At 51.9% G+C, this 16523-nt stretch overlaps 6 protein-coding genes across 6 annotated transcripts; 3 read left to right on the top strand and 3 right to left on the bottom strand.

The window, feature by feature from the left end:
* The first annotated feature begins 1266 nt into the window (after nucleotides 1-1266).
* ADI1_3 (1,2-dihydroxy-3-keto-5-methylthiopentene dioxygenase) lies at nucleotides 1267-2390 on the top strand. Its single transcript, XM_062882421.1, has 2 exons — nucleotides 1267-2136; nucleotides 2210-2390. The coding sequence occupies exons 1-2, from the start codon at nucleotides 1735-1737 to the stop codon at nucleotides 2327-2329; spliced, it is 522 nt and encodes a 173-aa protein (XP_062728462.1). The 5' UTR covers nucleotides 1267-1734; the 3' UTR covers nucleotides 2330-2390.
* A 111-nt stretch (nucleotides 2391-2501) lies between these two features.
* QC761_708700 (uncharacterized protein) lies at nucleotides 2502-4138 on the bottom strand. Its single transcript, XM_062882420.1, has 3 exons — nucleotides 3446-4138; nucleotides 2914-3382; nucleotides 2502-2858 (listed from the first exon to the last, which is right to left on the bottom strand). Exons 1-3 carry the CDS (start codon nucleotides 3623-3625, stop codon nucleotides 2749-2751), a joined length of 759 nt encoding a protein of 252 aa, XP_062728461.1. The 5' UTR covers nucleotides 3626-4138; the 3' UTR covers nucleotides 2502-2748.
* Nucleotides 4139-4638: 500 nt separating this feature from the next.
* CSE4 (centromeric DNA-binding histone H3-like protein cse4) lies at nucleotides 4639-6534 on the top strand. The gene is made up of 3 exons (XM_062882419.1): nucleotides 4639-5158; nucleotides 5212-5336; nucleotides 5422-6534. The coding sequence occupies exons 1-3, from the start codon at nucleotides 5089-5091 to the stop codon at nucleotides 5641-5643; spliced, it is 417 nt and encodes a 138-aa protein (XP_062728460.1). The 5' UTR covers nucleotides 4639-5088; the 3' UTR covers nucleotides 5644-6534.
* Nucleotides 6493-10900, bottom strand: QC761_708680 (uncharacterized protein). Its single transcript, XM_062882418.1, has 2 exons — nucleotides 8477-10900; nucleotides 6493-7990 (listed from the first exon to the last, which is right to left on the bottom strand). Exons 1-2 carry the CDS (start codon nucleotides 8609-8611, stop codon nucleotides 6752-6754), a joined length of 1374 nt encoding a protein of 457 aa, XP_062728459.1. The 5' UTR covers nucleotides 8612-10900; the 3' UTR covers nucleotides 6493-6751.
* A 65-nt stretch (nucleotides 10901-10965) lies between these two features.
* Nucleotides 10966-13064, top strand: QC761_708670 (uncharacterized protein). Its single transcript, XM_062882417.1, has 2 exons — nucleotides 10966-12175; nucleotides 12235-13064. The coding sequence occupies exons 1-2, from the start codon at nucleotides 12134-12136 to the stop codon at nucleotides 12988-12990; spliced, it is 798 nt and encodes a 265-aa protein (XP_062728458.1). The 5' UTR covers nucleotides 10966-12133; the 3' UTR covers nucleotides 12991-13064.
* A 760-nt stretch (nucleotides 13065-13824) lies between these two features.
* On the bottom strand, nucleotides 13825-15696 carry QC761_708660 (uncharacterized protein; the record flags this gene model as incomplete). Its single annotated transcript, XM_062882416.1, has 1 exon — nucleotides 13825-15696. One exon carries the CDS (start codon nucleotides 15694-15696, stop codon nucleotides 13825-13827), a length of 1872 nt encoding a protein of 623 aa, XP_062728457.1.
* Between the last annotated feature and the right edge of the window lie 827 nt (nucleotides 15697-16523).

Raw genomic sequence — 16523 nt, 5'->3', positions numbered from 1 at the left:
CATATCTCTTTGTGATAGGCATGTATTAACGGATCTTCCAAAACAAATCATCTCTCAAAATCCAGCTACTTACCTACCTACTTACCTACCTACCTACCTACCTACTTACCTACCGGTCTAAGCAGGATTCCGACCCAAATCATAGAATAAATAGTCATGTAAGTGCAGGTTGAACACTACACCTCTGCCATATGTCCATATCTCTGTCTATCCTCCATGCAAAATGCTGTACCGCAGCCAGATTGATTGGCTGGGATGAATGTTAGAGCGCTCGCGAGCGCTGCTGAGCCAGTGTCTTTTGCGTTTGCACCCGCGGCCAGACTCACGCCTGCTTAGGTCGAGGCCATCTCACGGGTCTGCGAGTTTGGGAAGTTGTGGAGGAGTCCCATGATGTCTTGGATCTGGGGGCGAATATCGCGAACGCAGCCACTCTGAGTTGCTGTACATCACCGGGGCGGAAGTTGGGCGAGGGCTGAAATGATGCTCGGAACAGCCCAGTCGCCGGTCTTTGGAGCTGCTGGGAAGACTTTTGGGGGATGTATTGCATGGGTGTTACCTGATGCCATGCCCGTTTTGGGCAGTTAACCAGTTGCTGGGATGGTCCAAGAAAAGCGAGCGAGTCTTGGGCGACTGTGGTGTACTTGTGCGGGCGTATGGAGCTGGCGTGATGATGTCATTTATCTGGATACGCTGATACAAACGTAGGCGTCTTATGTCTTGCGAATACGTCTCGAACTTTGATTCGTACTTATCACGATGTACGCAATCTGTTATTAACTGTGTATCTATTAAGCTAGGGAGACGGTGTGTTGCGGGTTGGGATGGTCTTTTCGAAGCTGCTAAGATGTCTTTGGAGAGCTGATGTTCCGTCCTAAAGATATGATGAATGATATAGGTAGCCAAAAGATATTCAATTACTTTTGAGCACATAGTAAGTATGTTTTATAGCCTCTTTGCAATCCCAGCTTGTTGGCCATTCTCCGGGGTCAATACATTGGTTGAAGATGTCTAGAAACTATCGGGATACGGGTATCTGAAATCTAATTGCTGGGCCATTCATTATACGAGACTTCGTGATCTCGAAGCAGCAAGAGCAGCCATCGTCTCCTCATCGGCCTCCAACAAAAGATACGCAACCTCTTTTAGACATCGTAATGAACACTCGACCCTCACGCAGTAAGCCACGACTTACCTATAAAGCAGCATGACACCAGTTTACCTTTTTTTCCTCATTACCCCTGACTTGTGCATCACTACCCCTATTCACCAAAAACCAGGGTTGTGTATGCAGCACACCCACAACCCTTACCCACGTCATCCCGTAACAATACGCTATTAAAACGGTAACAGTTCCGATTGCGCAATTGCGGGACATTTTTGACGACGTCACGCACATCCTCCGATCTTGTCGCGCAAAAAGGTGTGTGGTTCATCTGGTCTGTTTGACATGCCACTTCTGGCGTAATCCGCCCGATATCTTATAGAAAATTTGCCGTGTGTGCTGCGTGAGGTGTGCCTTTTGAAGGCGCAAGTGTTCGTTGTGTTTCTGGAAAAAGGCAGCGCCCGCCCCTCATCACCAAAATAATTTATAACCCCACCATTCCCCTGCCCTTTCCATCATCAATTCCGCCCATTTCTCACCTCACCTCTCACCCCTCAGCTCTCACATTCACAACTCGAAATCTCACACCCCAAACCTCAATCTCACACCCTTATACTCAAAAGTAGCCCAAAATGAAAGCCTACATCTACGACGACCTCCCCGGCGACCAACGCCTCCCCCACAACTCAGGCACCCCCATCTCCCCCTCGGAGCTCCTCTCACTCGGCGTCCTCTACCACCACATCCCCTCCCTTCCCGACGTCGACGCCCTCGCCGCCGAGCGCGGGTACAAGAACCGCGACGAGATCACCGTCTCCCCCGAGGCCATGGGCGACATCTACGAGACCAAAGTCAGGTCCTTCTTCGACGAGCACCTCCACGAAGACGAAGAGATCCGGTACGTCAAGGACGGCAAGGGGTACTTTGACGTCAGGGACAAGGACGAGAGGTGGGTGAGGATCTTCCTCGAGAAGAACGATCTGATCATCCTGCCGGCGGGGATTTACCACAGGTTTACTACTGATGATGATAATGTAAGTTTCACTGACTACTGGAAATAGCTGTTAGTGGTGGTGAGGGAGTGATGGCTAACGGGGAAAATAATAGTACATCAAGGCTTTGAGGTTGTTCAAGGACGAACCCAAGTGGACGCCTCTGAACAGGACTGAGGGGTTGGATGAGAACGCTTATCGCAAGGAGTATGTTCAGCAGTTCTTGGCTGCTTGAGCATGATGATGTTATGGGACTGGTGGAAGCAAAGCAAGCAAGCAAGTTAGCAAGCTAGTGAGAACTGATCATTCTTGGCCTGGTCTATACACTTTCGGTGCTCCTCACAAAATGCCCGTCGCTCGGGTTTCGTACCCGATCCATACGGATCAGATTGGTAGAACTGGTGAAAGACGCATTTGATAGCAACGCTCGAGTAATATTTCATTATATCAGCGCTACTTGCGTCCAGACTGTTGATTCGTCAGGTTCCAACCTGTTGTCCCGATGCCGTAACCTCCAACGCCATAAAATGTCCCATGCTAAGCATCTGTGGCCAGTTTCAAATATGCTGGTAAAGAACTAGACGCAGAGAAACCGACCACCGCTATGTACTGTCATGCAAATACAACCCTTCCCCCAAATCCTTCTTGTCAATCTCATCGCATATCTGGCGCCGGCACCTCCGGACCAGCCCCAGCAACAGCAAACTCGTTATCCACGCCATTAGCAGTCTCGTCGTTGGTCTCTTCTTCTCTTGGGCGGCCCTCTGTGGCCAATGTCAGCACTGCTCATCTCTCAGCCCCCAAATCAAGAAAACCTACCAATCAACCTCCTCCACCACATCGGCGGATCCAACGGCTTGCTCCCATTATGCAGCGGTGGGTACACGTCATTAAAAAAGTACCAAATATGCCCAATCACCACCCCCAAAATCTCATCCTTCGGGATCAAGCCGTGCAACACATAGCTCACGGCAATCAACACCCAAGGCAGATATGGCGCCCTAAACACCAGCACCCCCAGGAAGCTCATCAGCGTGTCCGGGTTCCTTCTCGACCAGATGTACACCAGCGTCGACGAGAGCGGGTGTCCGAGAAAGGGCATCCCTATAAAGGGTGATAGTAACAGCAAACTGCTCATCGCGTAAAACAGCAGCCAGCTAAAGTGCGCCGGTGATCGGCCGGAGGACTCTTCGAGGAGGCGGGAGTAGCGCTGTTGGAAATAGACGTGGAAGAGGAGGTCCATGGAGAAGGGGCCAAAGTAGAGGAAGGTTGTGAGGAGGCGCCAGTACTTTTGAGGGGTAAAAAGGTTAGCGATACATCAAGTGGGGAAGGGGAGGGAGAGAGTACTGACTTGAGCTTTTACGAATACCGCTCTGTAGCTGTAGAAGAGCTGGAAGGGTGTTAAGAGGTGACATTGCACCAGGCCGGCGCATAACACTGTTGCTGTTGTCCACCATCTTGTGCATACAGGCATTTCCCAGAACCACGTCTCGAGTGGGAAGCGCCCGTTGTTGTCCATGAGTCCGTCCATTGTGCGCAGCCTGTATGCCTACTGCGATCGAAATGGAAAATAGGTGCGGTTAGGGTTGACGACGCCAGTGATGCGCAAGTCCAGAATCCGGGGAAAGTGGGGCGGGCGCTCGCTCGTAGGGGTTGATGTAATTGCCACTTTTGTAGTGGGAGTTCCCGTGCTTCTAGCTGGTGGATATAGCTCGGCGGATTTATGATTTGGTCTCGTTCAGGGTAAGTCTTCAAAGGGTATCTTGTTAGCTTTGAAATCAAGCGTAAATGGGATTGCATTCAAAAAGCCATTGCTGTAGAATAATTTGTGCCTCTGAGGAAGATGGCGCAATCTGTCGCAGTAAATGTGTGTTGGCAGGTGAGCGAAAAGGATTGATTAATTCTCAAGATGTTGAGGTGGCCTTTTAGGAAACGAAGCTTCTTGGTTGCTCATCAAGCATCAGGACACAAGACCGCGGGACAATCGGACCCTTGTCGGGAAGCTGAGCCGCTGCTGCGGCGGGGTCCACAATGACGCTGCTGCCAGCTTGCCGTTTCACTATCTGCATATTTCTATTGTCTACGAAGGCTTGGGCCACAAGTCTTTGGACCCCGGCGTTAGCAGCAGTTTTGCTAAGAAGGGCCAAGACAGTGCGATAAAAAGTTCACACTTCAAAAGCATCAATTACACCTAAGTATAAATGCACAGAGAGTCACCCTATAACAATCTCAAGTCCTAATATATACAAAAGGTATTTTTTAACACATTACATCTATTTTTTATAATGTCTTTTCAGGTGGTTAAGGAGATGCGAGAATTAGGAAAATACGAGGGTTAGGGCTGTAAGCCGTAAGTGTGGAAGATGGGCACTGTGATGTTTAAACAACTGCTAACGTGGGAGTCCAAAGGCTAATGGCCCCAGCCTTCGTATCGAGCTCAACCCTAACCCGCAGCTGTCAAATGCCCTTGTGGCTGGTTTGACAGCAACGCACAAGCCACACATTGTTCTCCCCTTCTTCGAGAGAGAAACAGAGCTCCCCACATGTCCCCAGCCACCCCATTTAACCCCCTGTCAACCGTAGCGCGTTCCGTCGCGACAGCTCCATTTTCTGCTCGCGTCGAGGGGAGGGCAATCTTTCTTCTTTTCCCCCATTAAACACCCAGCCAACCTCCCGGATTTGTACATACTCTCTCCTTTTGCATTCGTGTGACACCCTCCTTTCTGCTCTATCCGTCAACAACCACCATTGCCCACCCACCCCCTTCTTGCAGGTTACGCATAATACATCTACAACACCCAATCGCCGCTTCCTTCCTCCGCCCTTTTTTTGCATCGCGCAAACTCAATTCTTGGAGCCAATTCCCTCGTCGCGCAAAACCATCTCCAGCTTGAATCGCAAAGAGCCATTCGCTAGCTTTTGCGCAAAACCAACCGACTCGCGGCCTTCCCGTCGGGTTTAATCGTTAATACCCTCCCGCCGAAAAAGAAAAAAATGCCACCTAAACAAGCTGGCCGTCGCCCCGGTCGCGCTTCAGGAGCAGGAAGACAATCCAATGTTCAGCGTATGTTTTCCTCCTTCCTCCTCCCCCATTGCCCTATACTAACCCCCCTAAAGCAGGTGATCCAGTCCCCCAAGGCCGCAAGCGCCGCTACCGCCCAGGCACCCTCGCCCTGAAGGAAATTCGCAGATATCAATCAAACACCGATCTCCTCCTGCTCAAGCTTCCATTTGCGCGATTGGTACGTATATATATATATATATATATCCGAGGAACAATCAAGGGAAAAGAAGAAAAAGAGTATTGTTTTTGACACAAAAAAAAAGGTCCGCGAAATAGCCATCACCTGCCGCCCCATGAACGACGAACTCCGCTGGCAATCCCAAGCCATCCAAGCCCTCCAAGAAGCCTCCGAGGCTTTCCTTGTCCACCTCTTTGAAGACACCAACCTCCTCGCCATCCACGCCAAGCGGGTAACCATTATGCAAAAGGACCTGCAGCTTGCGAGGAGGATAAGAGGTGTTTGGGGCGGGGCGGGGTGGGTGTAAATCATCAGTCTTCTGTTACGATATTCTATTTTGGCGATTTCAAACTTTCGATTATCGGCCGATGCTGGAGTGAGCTGGGTTGAGTTTGAGAAAAGGGGGAGTTAGCCCACCACCATCCTTTGGGGAACCCAGACTTCTCTCAGACTATCCCGGATTGCGGATTTCACCCAAGCTCCCGGACGACTTTGCGGTTCTTTTTTGGGCTGCATACCATCGCTTTTTTTTCTTTATACGACCGCATACCCGATACTTACTTGCTCTGTCATATTTTGAGCATCTCCCGTCAACTCGAAGCCACCCAGTTTTCGGGTAGGTAACCCTTTAGCAGCACACAGGGAGAAAGGATCATGAGCATAAGGGTTTGCAGCTGGACGAAAGAGCAAAATTATGGTCACATCTTGTTCACGGAAACTGTTTTCGTGTCTCGGGGGGGAAGAGCTGTACAAGAAGGAAGGTGGAATTAGGGAGTTAGTATATCTGGAGACGGATATGCTGCTTGCAACAAAACACCCGAGCCAAGGGTTTAACGGCGTTCTTTGGAGTTTTTGGTTTGCTTGTCAGAGTTGCATTTTTCATCATATTTTTCCCACGACTATATAGGGATACCAGCGAGAGAGAGAAGAGAAAGCGTGTGCGATATCACTAGGTGTATTCTATCATGTGGCGGCGTCTTGGGACCTGGTCTCTGGTCGGTTGGGCTGGCTGGCTGGCTGGCTGGTTGTCGGGTAGAATTAGCAAGAAGACAGGTTACGGCCTCTTCTGTTTTGTTGTCTTTGTAAGAGAAAGAGAGGGGTATAATATCAGTCACGCACAAATTCAACCAAAAAAACTACCCAGTCTCAAAGTTGGTCGTCAAATCGTCTAGATATATTATGCAAATAAGGAGGGAGGCCCATCCCTCCAAATGTATACGCATCACATTTATGTGCGACCTTCCTACTCCGTCCACCACCACCACACCACGACGGGTGCACAAAAGACGGCAGGTAGGCAAGTAGAATGTCACCCCCCGCCCTTCTTCCTCTTCTAACTTTTAAAACTTGTCGTGTATATCGTAAATCATTACTTTTTTTCTCTCATGTACCACCACATCTGCCCCAGACCATCATCAACCAGCAGCGCCCTTCCCCTTCCCACCTCCCGTCCCCGAACCGGGCCCGGACGTCCCGCCCTTCTCATACGCCTCCCTCATCTTGGCCATCCCCAACAGCAACTCCTCCCTCTCCCTCTCCAGCTTCTCCCTCTCCTTCTCCAACGACCGTATATACCTCGTCGACATGTCCAACACCTGCGCTTTACTCAACCTCCTCTCCCCCAAGTCCAACCCGGTCCCGCCTTGACCACCACCAGCCTGTCCGACATCCGAATCCGCCCCCGAAGCAGTCGTGGTCGGCGAGCGCATCGATTCAGGGAGCGTGTTCATCAATATCTCAAATTGCATGTTCAGCCTGTTCCGATACTGCTTCTCAACCAGATTGTGCGAGTTCCTAGACTTGCGCTCCTGAGGGGTTTCCTCGGTACGAGTTTGCATATTCTTCGACGTTCTCGAGGCGCTGCGTAACTTCGTCTTTGCAGCGGTGGTGGTGCTGTTACCGGTACCAGACTTAGGTGCTGCAGTAACCGGTGATGCGCCGCTCTGCTCGGCGTACTGTTTCGCCCGCTTTCCACCACCGCCTGGGCTGCTGGTTCCCATCTCCATGCTGTCGGTTCTAGACGGCGGTTGCGGTGGCAACTGCCAGTTTTCCACCGACGCACCTCCATACATCCCCATGCTCGACTCATCAATTCCAGATCCCGTTGGGCTGGCAACCATCTCGTAGCTCTGCATCACAGGTGACATGAGCGAGCTCGGCGATGCTGTACCGAGGCTCATGGTGCCATCGTCAACAGCGGCTGGCCACGGCTGAAAGTCAAAGCCTGGCTGTTGCAGAGGAGGAAGAGGAGCGGTGGGCGATACATAATCGCCCATGTACGGATCGGTCACATTCGGCTGTGAGGCATACCCAATCACCCCAGCGGTGGTGGAAAGCGAGTGTGCCGCAATCGAGACCGGAACATTAGGAGAGACGGCATCAGTCGTATAAGGTGATATTCGCCAGTCAACCAGAGTCGCAGCAGGTGGAAAAGCCGGCTGGCTGGTATTCAGGGGGTAGACGTTGGGGTGCTCTCGTGACCGGACACGTGCCGTAGAAAGGGTGGTGCTACCGGCCGTTGCGAAGGAATAGTCCGGTTGGCCAAACGCTGAGGAGCTAGTGGCCGATGGCGTGTTTGTGGGGTGATACTCCGGGCCAAGCCGGGTTACGCCCCCGGCTCCGAATGTTGAGTGATAGCCGCCGGCAACTAGGTGCTACAAAAAGTCAGCGCATTCTTGCATTCGGATCCAAAAAAATGTGGCCATCGTCAGGCACATTCAGCACGCCACGCCGCATGCTATCATTTCCCGCCCCGCCCCTACCTCAGGAGGGTCTAGACCCCAGTGGCATAAGAAGCTCCTGATGGTGCATTGTCCTCCCTTCGCCCCCTTTTTCTCTGAACCCTTCCAACCGGTTCGCTGTTGATCACGCACATGCTTGTGCCAAGTATCGTCAATCAAAGCTGTCTGTCTTTCTTGGGGGCATTTTTCTGACTTGTCATCTTCTCCATGTCCCCCTTTTGTTCTCCAAAGACGGGTTTTCAGTTCCTGGCGACCACCCCATCACCATATATCCTCATGCTCCCATTTCGTCGACCCACCACCCCTTGTCTGCACACTAAGAATGGGCGGAGCAATGGCATCTGGCTCCTGCCAGGGACGGCCAACTCCACTGAACGGGCAAGGAAATTTCAGTCGTACCTCGGGGTTACCAGGGGTGTAATCGATGAAGAAGGCTTCGCTATTATGTTGTATCATGCCCTGGTTTGTCGGTGCATGTAGCTGATTCCGTTGGGGCTTGTTTTGAGTGAATCTGGGATCTCGATGGGAACTCATTTCAGCAAACCCCAGTCCAGTGCCTGCCGTGGTATATATGTTTCTTTGGCCACGTCTCAAGCTGGATTGCTCCCCAGAGCCGTCTACAAAGCTGTCGCCGAAGTATCGGATGCACCGAGTAGCTGTCTTTCGCAGGCTTTGTCCCGTGTGCCGGGCAATTCTCCTATTCCTGCCCTAGTAGGCGAGAGTGTCAACTGCTTTCAGACTTGTGGCATGAATGCTGCAGGTTCCGATGCTACTGAGACCAGTAGCTTGGGAAACAAGGTCTCCCAAGAGCCAAGTGGTGAACAGCTTCCGCCACTCCGGGTGGTATCATGCGGGAAGCGGCCGAGGGACCGAGTATTGGATCCCGCTATCGTATGGAGGAAATCAGCGGCTGACCAGGCGCTGTGGGTGTCCCGCGCTGTCGCCCAAAGTTCAGGACAAGGGAGGCTTCGATGAATCCCGCACCAAGCCGCTAGGTCTTTGGATGGCACAGAGAGTGTGCTGCCTGCCCGTGTGGAATGGCCGGGGTGCTTGATCGAGAGGTGGTGCTCATCAACAGAAAGCCGATGCATGGGAGGGCTGATCGGGTGTCTTCTTTTGATGCTGTTGGGTCCAGCGGTAGTATTATATACCGCGCAGTCCAGCGACCGAGATGGTTCCGCACAGCCAGCCCCAGGCACAGCGCCTCTTTCCTATTGTGTTCCTGGTACATGGACATTGCTTCCTCGTCCTTGACAGGGGGTGTCAGCATGAGCTACTGCACCAAGATGCTTAGATTCCGCTTGAGGGGGCCACACCCATAGGCGAGCACAGCTGGAATAGGTTGTGAGCAGAGCCGTCGACTTGCAGGGCATTCCGTACCTCCCTGGCTCTGTGATCCAAGGCTGCAACTGGTCGGCGACATCTGCAAGATGAGGTAGCGAAATCCCAGAGATGTCCCTGAGCCCTTGGCACATCTCGAGGCAAATCACATCTGGCATACCTGTCACCTGCTGTGCCGCTCCTGCTGAGTAGCCGCCCCATTCAGCATGTCGATCTTTGCATGTGCTGAATGACGGTCAAGCTCGCTAGTCCCTTTCGATATGTTCTCGGGGCGGTGTTTCTCTTTTTGTCCCCCATACCCAACCCTCGAGCCGGAACGGCAGTGGCCGCCTACTCGGCGGCGGTTTCGGCGGCAGAGCCCGCAGACGGGAGGTGACAATGGCTAGCCAGACTGGCCTTAGTTCGAGTATGACAGACTGCAATGTAGTCTTGGATCCTACATCACCATTGGCCTAAGCCGCTCCTGGGGAAGTTTATGAGCTCCCTGCCTGGGAAGGCTGCAATTTTCGTTGCTTTTGCATGGCATAGAACCAGTCGGGACGACCATAATGGCTGCCGGACCTTGATAAACGTGGACTCACAGCATAGCCAAGCGTCCTGTGCAACGCTGATATGCTCGTTCCTTGGTGGTGGGAAACTTGGAGGAGCCGATCGTGTAGGACTATGGCGATCTCCCGGCCGATGAAGCTGGTTGGGAGTGGGAAAGCTCTGTTCGTCATTCTCGAACGAGGATGGATCTCTCGGGGATTTTGTGAACACCATCTCTCAACTGTCGGTTTAGTGCTGCCCACATCCCACATCCGGTGCGCGAATACGGGAAACGACCCCTGCACAAATCCACTCTGGATAAGACGCAGTAGACCGATCCTTCAAACAGGAGTGGAGATTTCACGTTTGTGGAGTGGGCAAGCACACGGGTTGCGCTGCGGTACTAATTGATGCCATTGTTGATCTCGACATCATCGAGGATAAGGTGCAGGTGCATTGACTTGAGACATCATGAGATTGACAGCTGCGAACATGCTGTTGCGATTGCCAAAGAGCGAAATTCCAGAACTGCATAGACCGTATCAGTCTTGCCACAACCGGATCAAAGACTTGGCGAATAGAGGCTCAATGTATGGGGGGGTCCAATTTTGAGGTGAATCATCAAAAAGAAGGGTCTAGAGGGTTCAATGTTATGGATATTGTCACAATTGAATAAAAAACCGGTGATGGTGGTCAACTGAGGACCCCTGAAAGGTAAAAGGGTGAGTGTCAGGAGACTGGCTGACGTCTACCTCGGCCAGGCGGCTCGGCTGTCACCACCAGCTCACACTGGGATTGGAGGCCACAAAATGCAAAATACATCTGAATACGGAGCAGGTAGCCGATAGTTAATCAAGATGGAAAGAAGCGGCTTAGAGCCCTCGGTCAAAGGGCAGATGATGATGAATGACAATTAGATGATTGCTGGTGTCGAATGATTCCGTGACTTTCGATGTGTTGTTTGACTAAGAAGGAGAACATTCCGGTTCTCCGTTTGAGCCAAAGATGGGAAAGACACGGTGAAGCTCCTTCCAGCCATCTCCAGTCGTGTCTGCCTCCTGCCAGTTAGCCTTCTAGGTTGGGGCAAGCAGACCAGTCAAGGGGCGAACCGCTACGGATCACGGGCGGGCTCAGCCGACGGCGAACAGACAGTTCGAGTGATACAACCCCTGAACCCTTGAACCCTTGAACCGAGCCAAAGCATCTTCGCCTTGAGCAACATATTTTGGTCATGGAGGCATTCCTGTGCCAGCTAAATCGATTCGAGAAGGCCATCTTCCTTCGCCAGATATCCCTTTCAGAGGACGACCGACCAGATCTCGATTACCCCCGACCGGATTTGTTTATAGCTCCCTCACGAACACCGACCGCCGCTCTCGACATTCCATATTCCCGACAACCGACCACCCATCGACCCCGCTGGTTCCACTCGAACGAGAACCCTTTAGGGGATCATGACCGACCATCCGTTCTTCGTGTCCGTCACGTTGCCCACGCGTGTACCCCCTTGCATATGTCTTCAGTATCGTTATCTTGTTGATATCTCATATGCCTTGTGTGTCCAAGGGATCGCCGAAGAACATAGCCACTCGACCGAAACATGAAGGGAACCAGAGCTTTGTGTTTTGTGTTCCAGAGGCCAACTGAAGACACAAGAAAGGAACTGTGTTCACTTGTAGTGGTACCAGTAGAAATGATACCAGGACCTAGAACCAGGCGTTCGCTCGATCAAAACTGTCTTGAAGTTGTGTCTTTGGAGGTCTTCGCGTCTGCTAACTTGTCCCAGACTTATTGCGGCCGAGACCTTTTTTTCTTCGAAGATGTTCCTGCATACTACCACTTCCATGTTCAACCTATATCCTATTTGTTGTGATACAATAGTCTGTGACCGAGGCTCTAAAGTTCTTATACACCGCGGCTACACAGAGACATCGTGGAGCATACCGTCAGCAAGACAAAGTAACCACACACGTCGAAACTGTTTAAATACTCTGCCTCGAGCCCCATACCGTGACATGGCCGTCATAGGAGATATCACCGGTTCACTCGTTATATACCCACAGCCATGGAAATTCTCCCGTTAATTTTTGTCTTCACTGCCTTTGGCCATACAGCTGCCCTTGAAAGTGAAAATCAACCTCGTCTTGAATCCCGTGCTGTTATTGCTACCAATACATCGACAGCAGCATGCCTGTATACTTTGAGCAGGACTGTCACACCCGCAGAGACGTAAGCACCTCCCCAAATACCTGGTTCATATCTTCAATAGTTAACAGACCCATAGTGAGATTGTCACGGTGACTGCCACCGTGACAATTATCAGTTCGATCCCAACGCCCGAGAAGCCATCGCCTCCTGAACCCCGAGCCCGCTACCCGTTCCAACCATACCACCCACTTCTTCCTCGAGCCCTAATCAACTCCTCCGCCTCCATCACCACGTCGATCGCATCTACAAAGTCCGCTACCATACTCTCTAGTACCACTTCTGCCACAACCAACCCACCGTCATCTAAGACCGCCAGCCCACCCTCATCCATCACCACAACCAGTACCTTATCGACTCTCTCCTCCATCTCCCGAACGCTAACCACCCTTCCATCAACCTCCAAAACCTGTCCCGTGACAACGATCATCGTCACTGCCCCTCCCGTAACCACCACCTCTACATCCACATTCACTATTACCAGCACAATCCCCTTTGATAACTCCACTACCCCTTGCTCCGGCCAAATATGTGGCGCCTACACTCCGTTCTCCTGTGGCGGAAGTCCCCTAGGCTCCTGCCTCTGCGGAATCGACTCCAATGGAAAGTCGTTTTGTTTCCTGAACGATTACTGCAGCGCAGAAAAGGACTGCACTAAAAACAGTGAGTGCGACTCTGGGCACAAGTGTGTGATTGGAAGCTGTTGCACAGGTGGGAAGTGTGTCAAGGAGATGAGGGATAAGTGTATCAACCCGCAGGCACCAGAGATTATCTTTGGGTTGAGGGCCGAGATGAGGAAGGCGAAGTGTAGTAATGCTACTCCGGGAGGGTGTAAGTGAGAGTATGAAGAGACAGAACAAACGGTTATCAGACCTCTTTGCTGTATTGTTAGAAAGAGACGAAATCACAAGCATCGAACACTGGTGTGATTTCCATGATGTGGTTCCTTTATAGGAGCTATTAAACCTAGAGTAATGCTGGTTCTGGAGTATTGGAGTGTTTCTCCTTCCACCCAGCTCTCAGGCTTTAATGCCTAGAAATCATGGTGTACCGGTAAGTTAAAAAATTACCTGCCCTGAGAACACTCTCACCATCCAGTCCCCAAAGACCCCAGGACTTTGTTGCATCCCCAAAAAACAAAGAACCACTGTTAACCTGTTGTAGTAATAACAACAAGAAAACAATCCTCACATGAAACACCCCCTTGTCCTTTTGGCCTTCTGCATTGCTGGCCATGAATTGCCTCAACCATCAACGCCCAAAAACGACCAACCAGCCCCCATGATATCATCCAAATCACCATCTCCAATGCCTAATGCCCAATGCCCGCAAAAACGCCATTTTGTCGTCCTCCACCCAAGTCTACCTTTCAGAGATGTCCATAAAAAGAGGTTAAAAATCTGAGAAAAAGAAGCTATCACCCCTCATGCCTTCACTGAAAATTGATTTCTGTTCCTCGCTGCGCATCCTTGATAGATGGCTGGTGATTTGTGTGGTGTGTTTTTATCGTACAGAACGCTAGGTATATATACCTATACCGCAAATTTGAAACCCCTGATAAAATAAATAGCTCCTGAAATTGTAACAGGAGCCTCCCTAGGCATAAAAAAAGAAAGAAAGAATGGGTATCACCGAGAAAGAAAAATGCATGTCGGCAGTGGAAGAGACGGAGACTAGTACCGCTCCCCCCTCATCTCCATCCGAAAAGCCCGTAACCTTCCCAAAAGAGTGTTCCTGCTCCTGTGATTCTCCCTCGAATGGTGGACACCGTCTCTCTCGCGGGGCTGGGTTCTGCGGCGGGGAGGAGGTGTGCGTGTCCTCTCATCAGACGAGTCAGGAGATATGTTTCTGTGGTGAGTCCTAGGGGAATGTTCACGAGATCGGCCTCTGTATCGACGCAAAGATGCGCCGCCTTCGCGAGGCTGCTCCCTGCGCTGACGAGTAGGTGACCTCTCCCTACGCCTCCGAGCCCGCTCCCAAGATCCCTCACGAGTCCGTTCACAAGAGCGATCTCTATACCGACGTTCAGGAGACCGCTCCCCAGATCTTTCTCTGTTCCCCTTCGGCGCAGGTGTCATCTCCCGTCTTCTTCTCCCCCTCTCCCTCCCACCGCCACCCTCCCTCCTCGGCTCAGCAAACGTCACTCTCTGCACCTCCGGACTAGGAAACTGAATATCCTCACTTGGCGGGCCCCTCCTCCTCCTCCCCTTCCTTCTCTCCCTCCTCCCCTGAAACCTACCCCCATCCTCCTCATCATCAGCATCGCTCTCATCCCCCCTCTTCGGGTCCCCAGATCTCTTCAAGCTCCTCTGTCTCCTCCTCTCAGGACTATACTCCTCCAAGTGAGGATCCCTGCCAAAATCAGACACCTCAGAGGGCGGTATCCCATCGTGGACCCTCATGCTAGTCCCGACAGAGGTTAGACTAAGCTCAGAGGGGTGGATCCCCTCGCTGTCAGAGTCGAGATTGTGACTTGGCGATTGGTTGCGGTATCCAATCCGGGGATACGGACGGGGGGAGTGCTGCCGTGGAGAGGGAGAGCGATCGATTAGTCGGATTGACGGCTGGTGTCGAAGACGGTTGATATCAGGTTCTTCCATGGGTGGGAGGCGCAAGGAGGAGAGCTCAGGTTGGAGGGTGGAAATGGCTGACTCCGAGATTGATCTTGCGTGACCGGGGGTGGGGCGTTTGTGGTGGAAGAAGGGGAACCAAGATCTGCGGCGGTTCTCAGCTGGTCGGCTGGGTGCACTTGGTTGTGATGGGCCAGTTGGGTTGTTATCGGTGGCCTGAGGTCCATTTCCCTGATTTGGTGGTGGAACAGGCCCGTTCGGAGGTATGCCCATTCCTTTGGGGAACGGGGGTAATGGGCCTGGACCGTATTGATATGGAAAGGGGTAGGGTTGGAAGGGAGCTGGCTGTCCTACAGCAGACGAGAAACGAATCTCGTTCGCACGACCACTGTTCGAAAAGCTGAGCGGATAAGCAGGAGGGCGAATAAATACTGGCGTTGGACCGGCGGTCCATAGCATAGGCGCAGGGCCTGGAGGAGGTGGTATGACCGGAGGCTGGTGGTTCCCGCCTACAGTCTTCACCATCTCAATATGCACTGACAATGGGCAATGGGGACTGGCACTGCTTTCTGACTCCCCAGGCTGGCGATCCCTCTCCTCCCTGATGCTTTCCAGAGAAATTGGGCGAGACTGCGACCGACAGTGAATAGAATCCGAGAATCTGTGGCTTTGGCGATAAATAGACCCAGACATTCTGTGACTTTCAGGACGTCCAGACGGGGTGCCAGGGCGGGAGAGGCGAGGCAAAGACGCTAGGCCGGTGGTCCTACTCCATCGCCGTGAGGAGGCAGTCTCAGGCTGGCCAAGTTTGCGCCACATATACCACCCCAAACCAAAAGAGAATATGATCACCAGAACTACCCCAACCTGGCCACCTTCACTGAGGCAATCCCACCCATAGCAGTGGGGGTCGACATCTCGGCGAGTGATTGAGTACCTGGGGACCTGGCTGGTCAGGTATATTATAGGAGCCATCTTGTTGACTGATTTCCTTGCTTGTTGATGCTGGGGATACCCCAGAAAATGGTGATTAAGGAGAAAACTGCTGATAAGATAGATAAGTAGCAGCTCGGTGGGTGAAGTTTCAAAGGCTTTGGTACACACCAGACAGACCAAGGTCGCTTAGAACAAAGTAATGAGTGAATGAGCTGGTTGTTGTCGTTTGCCCTGTCTTGGCGAGCGATCGAGTCCTTGACAGGTGATTGATTGTGAACAACTGAGGGAACAAGAAAATGAACGGGTGTTCCGATCAACGTAAATTGGGGTGCAGCGGGCGGCTGGCGCTGATTAACAGGAGAGGTCCATCGTGATGTCGCTTTTGTCAGAGTTGTGTTTCCGGCTTTGTGTACAGGATGGAGAGTCAGGCTGCACGGTGAGAAGAGAGATGGAGACTGAAATAGGTCGGCGAAAGCAGGGAAAAGAGGCAGCCTTGCACCTTTGATTCACTCTGGTTCTTTCTGCACCTGGCGGAGCTGCCATTCACTGGTGACCTGCCTTCCACGTGGGTCGGGGGCTCGGTGAAGAGGGAGGGGAGTGAGAACATGTCTGTCATTTTATCGGCCGGAGGAAATCTTTGACTTGCTCCGTCTCTCTTTGGCCCGGGGGATAGCAGCGGTACATATCGGACGGGACGGGTTCCATCGATTCCTCACTTCAAAACAATTTTCAGAGCGCTCTTTGGCAGGATTGAGGAGCAAGGCAGTGCTGCTGCAGAGTGAAGGCTGAAGATATTTCACCAGAGTAAGCGAGGCAGCCAGAAGGTAGATAGACTTGATAAGAGTAAGATTAAATTCATCTATGAT

The sequence above is a fragment of the Podospora bellae-mahoneyi genome, chromosome 7, assembly GCF_035222275.1.
Source record: "Podospora bellae-mahoneyi strain CBS 112042 chromosome 7, whole genome shotgun sequence".
In the NCBI taxonomy this organism is placed as follows: Eukaryota; Fungi; Ascomycota; class Sordariomycetes; order Sordariales; family Podosporaceae; genus Podospora; species Podospora bellae-mahoneyi.
Note: the sequence above shows the minus strand (reverse complement) of the source record. Positions and strands in the feature narration are given on the sequence as shown.

Coding starts and splice junctions, on each gene's coding strand:
- ADI1_3 (XM_062882421.1), top strand. CDS start 1,735: ATGAAAGCCTACATCTACGACGACCTCCCCGGCGACCAACGCCTCCCC. Junction 2,137..2,209: donor TTACTACTGATGATGATAAT/GTAAGTTTCACT, acceptor GGAAAATAATAG/TACATCAAGGCTTTGAGGTT.
- QC761_708700 (XM_062882420.1), bottom strand. CDS start 3,625: ATGGACGGACTCATGGACAACAACGGGCGCTTCCCACTCGAGACGTGG. Junction 3,383..3,445: donor CGGTATTCGTAAAAGCTCAA/GTCAGTACTCTC, acceptor ACCCCTCAAAAG/TACTGGCGCCTCCTCACAAC. Junction 2,859..2,913: donor GTGGTGGAGGAGGTTGATTG/GTAGGTTTTCTT, acceptor CATTGGCCACAG/AGGGCCGCCCAAGAGAAGAA.
- CSE4 (XM_062882419.1), top strand. CDS start 5,089: ATGCCACCTAAACAAGCTGGCCGTCGCCCCGGTCGCGCTTCAGGAGCA. Junction 5,159..5,211: donor AAGACAATCCAATGTTCAGC/GTATGTTTTCCT, acceptor ACCCCCCTAAAG/CAGGTGATCCAGTCCCCCAA. Junction 5,337..5,421: donor AGCTTCCATTTGCGCGATTG/GTACGTATATAT, acceptor ACAAAAAAAAAG/GTCCGCGAAATAGCCATCAC.
- QC761_708680 (XM_062882418.1), bottom strand. CDS start 8,611: ATGAGTTCCCATCGAGATCCCAGATTCACTCAAAACAAGCCCCAACGG. Junction 7,991..8,476: donor ACACCCCTGGTAACCCCGAG/GTACGACTGAAA, acceptor GACTTTTTGTAG/CACCTAGTTGCCGGCGGCTA.
- QC761_708670 (XM_062882417.1), top strand. CDS start 12,134: ATGCCTGTATACTTTGAGCAGGACTGTCACACCCGCAGAGAC. Junction 12,176..12,234: donor ACTGTCACACCCGCAGAGAC/GTAAGCACCTCC, acceptor ACCCATAGTGAG/ATTGTCACGGTGACTGCCAC.